Source organism: Xiphophorus hellerii, chromosome 11 (assembly GCF_003331165.1).
Source record: "Xiphophorus hellerii strain 12219 chromosome 11, Xiphophorus_hellerii-4.1, whole genome shotgun sequence".
NCBI lineage: Eukaryota > Metazoa > Chordata > Actinopteri > Cyprinodontiformes > Poeciliidae > Xiphophorus > Xiphophorus hellerii.
Window position 1 is genome coordinate 7,688,496 of NC_045682.1, and position 11,805 is coordinate 7,700,300.

Consider the following 11,805-nt stretch of genomic DNA (forward strand, 5'->3'; position numbering starts at 1 on the left):
GGAGGAAGAGGAAGTTGAGTTGATGAGAGGAAGATCAGCCAGGAGAAACCATAAAGCATCGGTTCTGGTCCAGTTCTGATCTCTGGTGGTTCCGGTCTGGTTACTGATGAGTTTCTCCACATTGAATGGATGTTGGTTCTGGAGCAGAACCAACACCGACCCAGATGAGATCTAATCAAAGTTAAACCAATTAACCTTAACGAGTTCTGGTGGTTTGGCAGGAAGTCCCGGTCTGTGGATCAGAACCAACATGTGGGCCCATCGAGTTCTGACCAGTCGAGTCAGAACTTGACTAGTCGGGTTCTGATCCTGATTTGACACCAGTTTGGGTCCAACAAGTGGTATCATTAGAGCTGGTTCTACCATCCAGAACCACAACCTAATGGGTTCTCTGGTTCTGGTTCACCTCGCTAACCTGGACTCTGTCAGAACCATCTGCTAGACCTGAAGGTTCTGATGGTTCTGAAGGTCCAGTTCTGTCAGCCTGATGTTTCTCACCTGCAGAGCTGAGTACCTGCTCTCCCTGAGGCTCCGCCCCCTTCCCGATATGGCCCAGCCCCGTATGTCACGAAGCCCCGCCCCTGTCCCGGAGGCTCCGCCCTCTTCCAATCTCCCCCTCGTTAACCTTCGTCCCTGTGATAATGTCTGAGGTTTCAACATTCCAGATTCCCGATTTCCCTCCAGAACCTCCAGCTGTAGAACCTGACCACTGATCTGGACCAGAACTGATTGGCAGGAACCGGTCAGGACTGAGACCTGCTTCAGGTTCTGACCCAGTTTTGGAGGCACTGAGAGGTGATGCCGGGTCCCTCTGACCCGGCTTCAGCAGAAGCCACATCAGGGTGTGTGCGTGTGCGTGCCTGTGTGCATATGTGTGTGTGCGTGTGTGTGTGCTTGTGTTCCCGTTAAACAGTCAATCGTTAACCAGCAGCAGCTAAAGGCTTAGTGACACCTGAGTTCATCACCGGTTGCCATGGCGCTGACCTGCTGACCCCAGCGTGACCCCTACCCATCATGGATTCACGACCCAGTGAAAAACTCCTGGACCTGCTGCCTAATGGTGCTATTATTATTATTATTATTATTATTATTATTATTATTATTATTATTATTATTATTATTATCATCCTGTGATGTCATCACCTGGTTTCTTCTTTGCTGCAGACGAAGCAGATCAGGAAGAGGAATCATGGGAAACTTCTGGATCCCATGACTCCTCTTCAGGTTCTGGAGGTCCAGTCTAATAGGAACCATTATGTCCGAGTACAGAAAGCCTGAAGTTCTCCAGAACCTCTGTGTTAACCTGACAGCAGCTGGTTTTGATCCAGAGGAAGAGTCGGACCTCTGGATGGTGTCAGCCCAGGAGGTTCTGAGGAGGTTCTGTTGTGCCTCAGGTTGGTTCAGGCCCAGCAGCGGTTCTGTAAAGTTTCTGTGAAGGTTCTGCCGGGCTTCCTCGGGTTTCTGTGGTTGACCTTCGACCTGCAGACGCTCGTTGCAGATAAGACTTGGCACGCAGCTCCGTTTATGATTCTCAGCAGGTTTCCTCTTGTTACGACCCAGTCATGAATAATAACCTTCAGCTTATTGATTATCAGCTTATCGACTATCAGCTTATTGATTATCATCATTAATGAGGAAGGTGCTGGTTCGATGTTATTCTTCTCTGATAATTTCTTCACTAAGTTGCTGATAGAAACTGAAACATGAAGACTTACTGATGTTTCCACATGTTGTTCTTTATCCTGTAGCGCCCCCTGCTGGCTCTGCACCATTATGGTGCTATCTTGTTGAGTTCTCAATGTGTTTCAGGGGAAATGTAACTTTTTTCTCTCCTCACTCGGTGTATCCAGATTTCCTATTAAAATATTCATGACTGTTGTGCATATTTTGACACATTGTATATGTTTTAAATAATTAATAAAGATGAATAACACGCAGAAAGAGTTCATAGAAATATTGGAAATGTTTCTGATTGATAAGGAAATAAACACTACATATGTTACAAGTTTATGATGAGATGAGAGAAGGAATGAAACATTTGACGAAATAAAATAACAAATGTGGAAGAGATGAAGAAATCCATAAATATCAATGACTTTGTAAACAACAGACAATACCGCACATTAAAATGGGACAAATTGTTATTTTGCTAACAATTGTTTATTTTGTGTTGTTCTTATTCTCTATATGTTTTTCAATACTCTTGTACATTTATATAATTCTGTTTTCTGTGTGAGAAAACAATCATTGTTGACGTTGTTTCACCATCCTGGTTCTATTCTGTTCTATTTGAGCCGGTTTAGATTATAAATCGGTGCAGTTCTTCATGTGAACCTGTAGGTGGCAGCACTGCACTGCGGTGCCAGTGTTGTGTGCAGTGAGGAGCAGCAGAAGCAGTAGCCGCTAAGATGTCTGCACCGAAAACAATCCCAAAAGATGCACAGGTAACTTCCAGACATGTATCACTTTAGCTGTTTGGTTTGACTGAACTAAAGCAGTTTCTGTCATATTATCAGTTGTTCTGAACTGCAGCTAAAATGAACGGAGACTGTTTAACTTGTTAGCTTAGCTGTTAGCCGCTAGCTTTTAGCTCCTCGCTGTTCTCGTAGGAATAAAAACAAACATTTGAGTTAAATTTATTATTATTTGTTGATTTTAGCTAAACATAAAGTACATTTATAGAAGATGAAGTTTATACTTATTACACATTATATTTGTGTTTTTTGCTGAAGCCTTAAAGCTAACTGCAGAGGTTTAAAACGGAGAGGTGTTGTGGTAAATTTGGACTCCTGGTTATGATGCTCAATCAGCCTTTAATCAGTCCAGCTGGTTTACTGTCAGTTAAATGCTTGCTTAAGTAATCACAATAAATCAAACGTCAGTTTTAATAATAGTAGATTATCATCTTGTATTATATGATGTTATAACAGATGCTGATGAAACACGTTTATTATTATTGTTATTTTTTATTATTACCTCCAAGAGATCATCCTCCTCTCAAAAATGAAGGCGGCCGTACAATGAAATACAATAATCATTCATTTCAATGAAACATTTAAGACATTTGGCTTCTTTATAAATCTAATGTATTACATCTCTTCATGTGTAAATGAAGTTATGAGAATCATGTGACTCATCTGGTAAAATAAATGTTGCATCATCAGAATAAACCAAAACTTGAGATTAAAATCCTTCATAGATCTGACTTTATTCCTCATTATTATGAGCCTGAACATTAATTGTCATTGTAAGTGTTGGAAAGGAGTCGATTTTGGCTTTAATGTAATGGGTCTAATTCAACAAGCAGTTACCAACAGATTTAATACACCTCCTAAAGGAGAGACCAGATGACACTGGTATGTTTACAGAAACATTAAAAACTTTATTTAAAATATGGTCCTGTCTGATTGATGGAGAAAGAGTTCAGAGTATTTTCCAAGGCTTGCCAGAACCATCAGACCCATCAGAACCAGGCTGGTCCTGATGAATCCGTTCCGTGTTTTCCAGGTGATGATCCAGATCCTGAAGGACATGGGCGTGACAGAGTACGAGCCTCGAGTCATCAACCAGATGCTGGAGTTCACCTACAGTAAGTCACTGAAAAAGAAGAAGGTTCAGATCAGGTGACCTCTGACCTGTTCAGGGTGCTCTCAGGTTGACCTGTAGCAGGAAGTGACCTCTGACCCCTGCTATCTCCAGGATATGTGACGACGATCATCGAAGACGCTAAGATCTACGCATCTCACGCCAAGAAGTCAGCGGTGGACGCCGACGACATCAAGCTGGCCATCCAGTGCCGGATGGACCAGTCCTTCACCTCGCCGCCGCCGCGAGACGTAAGCCCCGAAAACCTGTGGCCCAGGGCCCGGTTCTGGTTCTGGTTCTGTTGTCCATGATGTGCTCTGTGTCCAGTTCCTGCTGGAGGCGGCACGGCAGAAGAACCAGACGCCGCTGCCGCTCATCAAGCCCTACACCGGCCCACGCCTGCCGCCCGACCGCTACTGCCTCACCGCGCCCAACTACCGCCTCAAGTCCATCCAGAAGAAGGTCTGCTCCTCTTCCTCACCCCCAACCCCTGCTCTGATGACTTCTGACCTCTCACCTCTCTTCTCCTTCAGGTGTCGTCATCCGCCGGCCGGATATCGGTGCCCCGCCTCAGCGTCGGCGCCGTCTCCAGCAGACCCACAACGCCTACACTGGGTGAGTCCAGGAGAGGAACCAGTAGAACCAGTATGCAGCCTGACCTCTGACCCCTCTGTCTGGTCCTCAGGAACCCCTTCGGTCCAGTCGGTCTCCTCTAAGGTTGGAACCCCAGTGTCTCTGACGGGTCAGAGGTTCACGGTCCAAATCCCTCCACCCTCCCAGACGGCCACCACCAAAACCAGTAAGACCTTCTCCCTCCCAGTGGGCCGAGCCCAGAGCGATCAGTTCAGGTTCCAGTCTAGGTTCTATCCCAAGGCAGTTCCTCAGGTTCCTGAAAGGTTCTAGCTTTCTTCTTCTGTGGTATTGGTCAGACAGAACGTTGAACTGGTCCCAGTCCGACCCTGGTTCTGGTTCTGGACCCAACCAGAACCAGGCTGATGGTTTCTGTGGGAGGCAATGAATCCTCCCAGTATGTGACTGGGAGTCACAGCTCTGTTTTCCCACCATCCGGGTCAGAACCATCAGAACTTTAGAAATATGATGATCAGGTTTGAATATTCTCTCCAAAAGAAACATCAGAGTTTTGGCGGCCATCTTGGTTCCTTCTACTTTACTGTTCAGTAGTTCACTAGCGTTAGCTACTTTTAGCTAATAGCTCTACTAGCACTTGTTGGCTTTTGGAAGCTACGGTAACATTAGCTTCAGTTCTACCTTTGATTCTGGTTCTGATTCTGGCTCGTTGGATCCAGTCAGTCAGCGGTTGTGGGTTTGAGTCCTGATTTGAGTTCTGCTGAGAGGAAGACTCCGGCTGATGAAGTCTCCACTCAGCTGACCTTTGACCCTCTAAACACTCCCAGAACCATTTGGATCTCAGCTGAGATCAACAAGAAATGGGACCTGCTGACTTCCTGTCAGTGTTCAGTCATCAGACACCAGAGGGCGCCATAAGCAAACAAAATATATTCATTTGCTATAAACCATGTCATCAATCAGGAACAAATCCTTTTGTTTAATTAAATAAAAATAATTAATGAAACATTCAGTATAAAAAATACATAACTTCATATTCATAGTAAATATGAAGCTAGCTCACAGGCTGCTGTTAGCATGCTAATATGATCTAGTGAGCTAAAGTGTGGCTGTATGCTAGCATAGCATGTTAGCTTTTTGCTAGCTGTATTTCAGAGAACTTGATGCTTCCACAGATTTATTTTCATAAAATAATAAATATGTAATAAGTCGCATCATGTCCTGTGTGAGTGAAACATTTTATCAGAACATTTCCAGCTAAAGGATAAAATCAAACAGTTTCTAAACTTTCCAATAAAATCAGAATATGTAACATAAACCAGATCATTTCCATGAAGTCGTTCTGTAGTTTTTCCATCAGCTGAAATGTGGCAGCAGAGTGATGGCGGTCGTCTGTGTCTCCATAGCAACAGCGGCGTCGCCGGCCGTGTCCAACGTCCTGATCAACCCGTCTCTGATCGGCTCCAAGAACATCCTGATCACCACCAACATGGTGGCTCAGAACGCCGGCGGAGACGCTCTGAAGAGGAAACTCGAAGACGACGACGACTACGACGCTCTATGACCGCAGCTGGTCTCAGACGTAGACTCTGGTTCCTAGAAGCTGAACCAGGACAACTTCTGCTCGCATTTTCAATAAATTAAATAAAACCTGAAACCAAACGTGAACAAATCACTTTGATAACCAGAAGTTACTGAGTTCAGATCAGAGATAATTTACTGATCACAGATGAACATTATGCGATGCTGAAACTCATGAAGTTATAATGTATCAGCATGAACCCATCAGTAACGGTCTGATCAATAGAACTGGGCCCATGTTAACAAATGAGTGAAGGAGAGTCGAGTGTTTAACTAGAGCAGAGAAGAAATAATCATCTCTGGTTGGGTTTCATTGTCCAAAGGGTAGGCAAATAATATCAAAAGATATTGGATATAACAGCAATAATATTGTATATCGGCCCAGATTTACATTTCTGTGTATTAGAAATGGAAATTGAACTGATATCCGATATATTTTACTTCTATAAGAAAGTCTCTTTTTACTGTTTCCTGTTAGATGCTGTGAGATATTCCACTCAGAGTGGAGTTTGGGTCAGAGGGACAGAACTACCTGGCTGAACATCTGACTAACAATAAATGGTTTCAATTCAACTCAGTTCAAAAGTTCTTTATTTGTTGTGAAGGGAATTAAATGTTGAAACTCAAATCATCTGAGTATCTTCAAAGAGTTGTGGATGGTGAGTCTGTGGACAGGAAAGGTCTCCAGTAGCAGTCAGTGTTGCAGCTAATCTATGAAGCCTCTGACTGAAGACAGTTGCTGTATGATTGTTATGACACGCTGACAGATCAACATCCAGACAGCAGAGACCAAATTCAACCAGCTGGTTTTAGTCCTGATTTAAAGGAACTCAGTGTTTTGGCTGTTTTTCAGTTTTCTGAAAGTTTGTTCCAGATCTGTGGTGCATAGTAGCTGAATGCTGTTTCTCCATGTTTGGTTCTGGTTCTGATCCAGCAGCAGCAGATCTTTAATCCGTTCAGTGATTTCTAAACTACTAGCAGGATTTAAAGTCTCTTCTCTCAGTGAAGGAATGTAGAACTGGGTGACGTAGAACTGGGTGATGTGCTCTATCTTCCTGGTTTTAGTCAGAAGACTTAGACTTAGACTTGTACTTTATTGATCCTTTGGGAAGACTCCCTCAGGAAATTGAAGAAGAACTCCAGCAGCAGAGTTCTGGATCAGCTGCAACTGGACCATCGGTTAGTCAGATGTGACGACGCTGCTGCAGTAAATCAATGCCACTGCAGAGAAACTCCTGGATGAGTTTCTGATGATGAGTCATTAGTCCTCTGATCCTGGAAATGTTCTTCAGCTGATAGAAGGCCCACTTTGGAACCGTCTCTATGTGGCTCTGAAGGTTCAGGTCAGAGGTCAGCCTGATCTCTAGTTTCCAGCTGAACAACTGAAGCTGCTGCTGACTCTAGATCTATAAATCTAGATCTATTAAGTCTAGATCGTTCCTCTTTAGGTTCAAAGATTACTTCAGTTTCTGTTCAGATGGTGAGTTTTGGCAAAGCCAGCTGGTGACATCATAAGGTAGAGCTGTGAATCATCTGGGTTGTCATGGTAACTGATCATATTTCCTGTAATAACCTGAGCCAGTGGGAGCATATAGATATAGAATCAGAGAGGTCCTAGGATTGAACCTTGGGGAACCTCACATGTGACCTCTGACCTCTTCGATGAGAAGTGTCCTATTGAAACAAAGAAATTCCAGTTCGTCATGTCGGACTGGAACCAGTCCAGTTCTGGACCGGAGAGTCCGATCCAACTCCAGTTGTTTCAGTAACATGTTCTGGATGCCACCAACAGCTATTGGCTAGCACTGCTAATCCACCTCATTTGCTTTTGCCGCTGCTCTGTAAATCTCTTGTCTGGTCATATGTTGAACAGCTGAGCAGAGAGACAATGGAGTCGGAGATCTGATCTTTGTTATGATGGACGGAAGAAATTCAACTTCCTGCTCCTTCTTTACTCTCTGGTCCATGAAGCCTCCTTTTCCACTCATTTGGGGTCTTAGTTCAAATATTATTGGAGCTTTTGACATAATAATAATAATGAATAATAATAAGAAGAATAACAGCAACCTTTATTTAACCAGGTTTATCCCACTGAGATCAAAATATCTCATTTACAAGAAAGGCCTGGTCTAAACTGGCAGCATACAGAGAAAAACAAAACAAAAAAACATTTTGTTACAACACAGAGCCACAGTAAACTTACAATAAAACATAAGCAGTATGTGACTGTGTCATCAGCACAGAAATGAATTGGTGCATTTGAAATATCCTTTCCAAAATAATTAATATCAAAAATAAATAAAAAAAGGACCCAGTACATAACCTTGTGGTACCCCTTTGTGATTAAACTGAACCCCAGAACAAAAACCATCAAACGGATCACTCTGGATCCAATACTCTTCACTGAATGAGTAGAAAACCCAGCTGCTGTCAGACGGTCAAGTAGAATGAAGTGATCAAAGTGTCAAATATTTGTAGAGAAATCTACAAATAGTGAAAGACAACACTGATTTAATCCAGACCTTCTGCTATACCATTTAGAAACTTTCATGCTGCAGGTCTACTGTTTTATTTTTCTCTATTTTCTTTTCTTTTACAAAATCCTGATTGGTAAATCAAAGAATTAAATTAGAGCCAGATTTTCTCTTTCTTGTTCACTAATAATGGACTCAAAGACTTGTGTAGGCACAGATCATTTAGAAATTGCTATAATTGTTAAAAACTGTTCGATCTTCTCTTTTAAAAGGGGGAATAAAAATAGATTTCCCAACTTTGGGAATTACATAGATCAACAAACTGATTAAAAATATGAAACAATGTCAGATGCCAATTTTAAAAATATGGGTTCCAATTTATCTGGATCTGGTTTCTTTGGGAGGATCAAGGTTGTTGTTGTTTTTTAAGCTTCAACTCTGCAGCAACAATTTAACTGAAACCTTTGAAAAAAATAACCCAAAGCCAGTCCAACATCACCAGAGAGAGAAATCCTCTCCCAGTCAAATAATGAAGATCCTGTAAATGAGCTTGTTCAACAAGCATTTTCAATCAAGTGGTAAAAAGTGGGCTGTGGGAGGAGAAGACATGCAGCAAAGGTCATCAGACTGGGACTCAAACTCATGCCTGCTGCTCCATGCATGGCTCCCACGCGATATCATGGTGCCACCGCCGTGCCCCAAGTCTAGCTCTTAACAGGCTCCCGACGGCTCCCAGCTGGGAAAACAACACCTTGTTGGCTTGCTTACGTATCGTAGCTGTCCAAGAATAAAAAAAAGCAATAAAGTAGGAGCATAAGTCTTTATGAAATGCTCTTTAATCAAATGACTCGTAGCCATTTCGCCCTGATTGACAACATCCACAAAACAAATATCTGAGACACTGACAAAGGCAACAAGAACTGGAAATGCTTTCGTCTGATGACTCTTCACCAGGTGACCTAGGATCAGTTGACCCATAACCAGATGGAGCATTTCCACCAGACCTGGACTGTGAGCTTTGTGGAAAAGGCGTGGGCTTTAATCTGTCACAGCGTTGTTCTCCATTTTGTTGAACCATCTTATCGACTATCTGAAGGAAGTTTCTAACCTGCTGCCGGTTTCTACTCTGGGTGTTGTCGAACACACAGTATCTACCTTTGCACCGTTTAAACAATTCAGAAACGTCTCTGCTGGCCCCGATCTTCTCCTCAAAGCGCTCCCCTCCTAGACCATCTCCATGAGTAAAAAGCACCATAGTAGACCTTAAAGCATCAGGGCCAAACATGGATGGGAAATACTGAAGAAAGCTACAATCTTCTTTAGAAAGTTTACCAATCTTTACCACTATGACCAAGGCATGGACATGTTCTCCATGTAATGCCTTCAATATGTCCACAGCTACTTCCTGAGGAGACCTGCTGCTGTCATCCACACCTGGAGTGTCCATCACTGTGATTTCCTGACTTCCTATTATGGCTGACCTGCTGACACACATCTTGATACTGGATTCAAAGCCACATTCTGACTTGAACTTTTTTGATCCCAGAATGGTGTTTCCTGATGAAGTCTTCCCGGCTCCACTGAGTCCATACAGAACAATCTTTCTCTTCTCCAGACTTTCAGGCGCAGACAGGATACCTGGGAGGAGAAAGCAGACGGTTGGAAGAGACAGAAGACCACCAGACTCTCCTGCTGATTGTGATCGAATGAAGGTTCTGTAGAAATCTCCAGCTATATTCAGGTGTTTCACAGAACCCTGTTGACTAAATGGTGTTATAATGTGAGTCATATTTCAGTACCTGTCTTCTGGAGCAGTTCTTTGACCTGATCCGGTCCTCCATTTATGTTGTTGAAGCTAAAGTATCTTCCTTCAAACTTTCGAACGATCCTCTGAAGTGGAGATTCTGGAGATTTTTCTTCTTTGTTGATAAACTCCTCAAGTGTCCCGTCTAAATGATCGGCACCAGTGAAGAGCAAGTACGCTTGGTCCAGTCCGTATGGTTCAATAACTGTGATGGTGGTGTCCACTGCTTTCTGCTGCTCCTTAGTGAATCGATCTATTTTAACTACAACCAGAAACAGGCAGGATGAGGAATCCAGGTTCTCCTTGCAGAAGGTTTGGATCTCCGTCTCTATGCCTTCACTCAGGATCCCCGGAGTGTCGATCACTGAGATCTCTCTGCCAAACACCGTGTCCGTTTCTTCCTTTATCTCGGTGGTCACAGATATGAAGGTGCGCCTTGATTCAAACGCTGTTCGTCCTAAAATTGTGTTTCCTGAAGCACTTTTACCGACTCCTGTGTGTCCCAGAAGGACAATGGAACGACGAGCCATCGTTGAAAACCCTGTAAGGTGAGAGAATCGGTTTGAAGAAAACATAGTAAAAGTTTCCCCATGTCTAAGTTACAAACTATCTTATTAGCAAATAAAGTAACAGAAAAACTGCAGAGAGAAGAAAATCTGAGAGAATGTGAGTTCTTAAGTGAATTGTTTAGCTGCAGCTAGAAGTAGGTTAGTTAATTAGTTTTATTCTGAAAATAAGAAAAAAACTAACCATTCTGTTTTCCTCATTCCTGTCTTAAGATGGGTCCAAATACTGAAAGGAAGCAGCTGACATGTCAGTCCGTCCAGACCAGAGTCACCCAGAGACGCCGTTTCTCCACACGTCCCCTGTGGAAGTTTACATTTACAGATAATTACCGTGTAACACACTTTAAATATTTCCTATTTATTACTTTGAGTTCAGTTACAGTACAGTTATCAGTCAGATCGCTCTCACATTATAACTGTAATACAGTGTTGCATATTAATGAGACTCAAAAGAAGGATTTGTTAAAGGTTTTATTTCTGACAGAAGATGAGGTCCAGGAGGATCATTCTGGATCCTCACTGGGCTGCAGATTAATACGGTTTCTGGACCAGCAGACCTGCCTCATCAGGAGGTTCTGCTGCTACAGCAGCTCCATTCACTCCCATTATTCTCCACTTCTCTCCATGCACACAGTCCTCATGTGCTCTCGCTCCAGCCATTGTTCGTAGTAGGTTCTTGTTTATCAGGTTTCCATTAAATATTCAACGTAACTCAGTACTTACATTTGCTCTGCGATTCTGGGTCAAACCCACATCTTTCTGTGGAGCTTTGATTTATGTTCCAGGCTTCAGAAATAAAGAATAAACACATTCAGAAGGTTTTCTACTGTCTGCTCTGCTGTACTGTTAATAGTTACTAATAATAACGATAGTCAGGACATTAAATCTATGAAATGTTTTCTATAGAAAAGAAATCAGCCATTTTGGAGACCTGGGATGTAAAGTTACCTGTTAGCCTGAAGCTTTGAGACAAACACTGAGTTCAGACTCATGAAGAAATGTAAAACAAGTGAAGCCTTCGTTTTAAGCAAACTCAAAATTATGTTTTACAACGACCACATTAACAAAAACACATTGAATATTTTAATATGCTGTAGAACTTTTTTTAAGACAGCTAATATGGAGGAGGAAACTTATGAATGCTCCATCAAAACTACAAATCAAATAAAGCTGCAAGCAGCCTCGGGCGGCCCTCGCAGCAAGCGCC

The 11,805-nt window shown here is 42.7% G+C and overlaps 2 protein-coding genes across 3 annotated transcripts; one reads left to right on the forward strand and one right to left on the reverse strand.

Moving 5' to 3' along the window:
• The first annotated feature begins 2,316 nt into the window (after window positions 1-2,316).
• taf9 (TAF9 RNA polymerase II, TATA box binding protein (TBP)-associated factor) lies at window positions 2,317-6,331 on the forward strand. The gene is made up of 7 exons (XM_032577006.1): window positions 2,317-2,444; window positions 3,508-3,589; window positions 3,700-3,836; window positions 3,913-4,047; window positions 4,119-4,200; window positions 4,271-4,384; window positions 5,580-6,331. The coding sequence occupies exons 1-7, from the start codon at window positions 2,409-2,411 to the stop codon at window positions 5,735-5,737; spliced, it is 744 nt and encodes a 247-aa protein (XP_032432897.1). The 5' UTR covers window positions 2,317-2,408; the 3' UTR covers window positions 5,738-6,331.
• A 2,714-nt stretch (window positions 6,332-9,045) lies between these two features.
• On the reverse strand, window positions 9,046-11,761 carry LOC116728721 (GTPase IMAP family member 8-like). Of its 2 annotated transcripts, XM_032577005.1 has the most exons (4): window positions 11,322-11,761; window positions 10,783-10,898; window positions 10,028-10,573; window positions 9,046-9,866 (listed from the first exon to the last, which is right to left on the reverse strand). In XM_032577005.1, the coding sequence occupies exons 3-4, from the start codon at window positions 10,560-10,562 to the stop codon at window positions 9,064-9,066; spliced, it is 1,338 nt and encodes a 445-aa protein (XP_032432896.1). In that variant the 5' UTR covers window positions 10,563-10,573; window positions 10,783-10,898; window positions 11,322-11,761; the 3' UTR covers window positions 9,046-9,063. The 2 variants fall into 2 exon arrangements, with proteins under 2 accessions (XP_032432896.1, XP_032432895.1); XM_032577004.1 differs by having other exon boundaries at window positions 10,783-11,761.
• Window positions 11,762-11,805: the final 44 nt, after the last annotated feature.

Bases quoted from the DNA above. Each gene is read 5' to 3' on its own strand.
- taf9 (XM_032577006.1), top strand. From the start codon at position 2,409: ATGTCTGCACCGAAAACAATCCCAAAAGATGCACAG. The intron at 2,445-3,507 runs GTAACTTCCAGA...CGTGTTTTCCAG, and splicing joins CAATCCCAAAAGATGCACAG to GTGATGATCCAGATCCTGAA. The intron at 4,385-5,579 runs GTAAGACCTTCT...GTGTCTCCATAG, and splicing joins GACGGCCACCACCAAAACCA to CAACAGCGGCGTCGCCGGCC.
- LOC116728721 (XM_032577005.1), bottom strand. From the start codon at position 10,562: ATGGCTCGTCGTTCCATTGTCCTTCTGGGACACACAGGAGTCGGTAAA. The intron at 9,867-10,027 runs GTACTGAAATAT...TTCTCCTCCCAG, and splicing joins AGAACTGCTCCAGAAGACAG to GTATCCTGTCTGCGCCTGAA.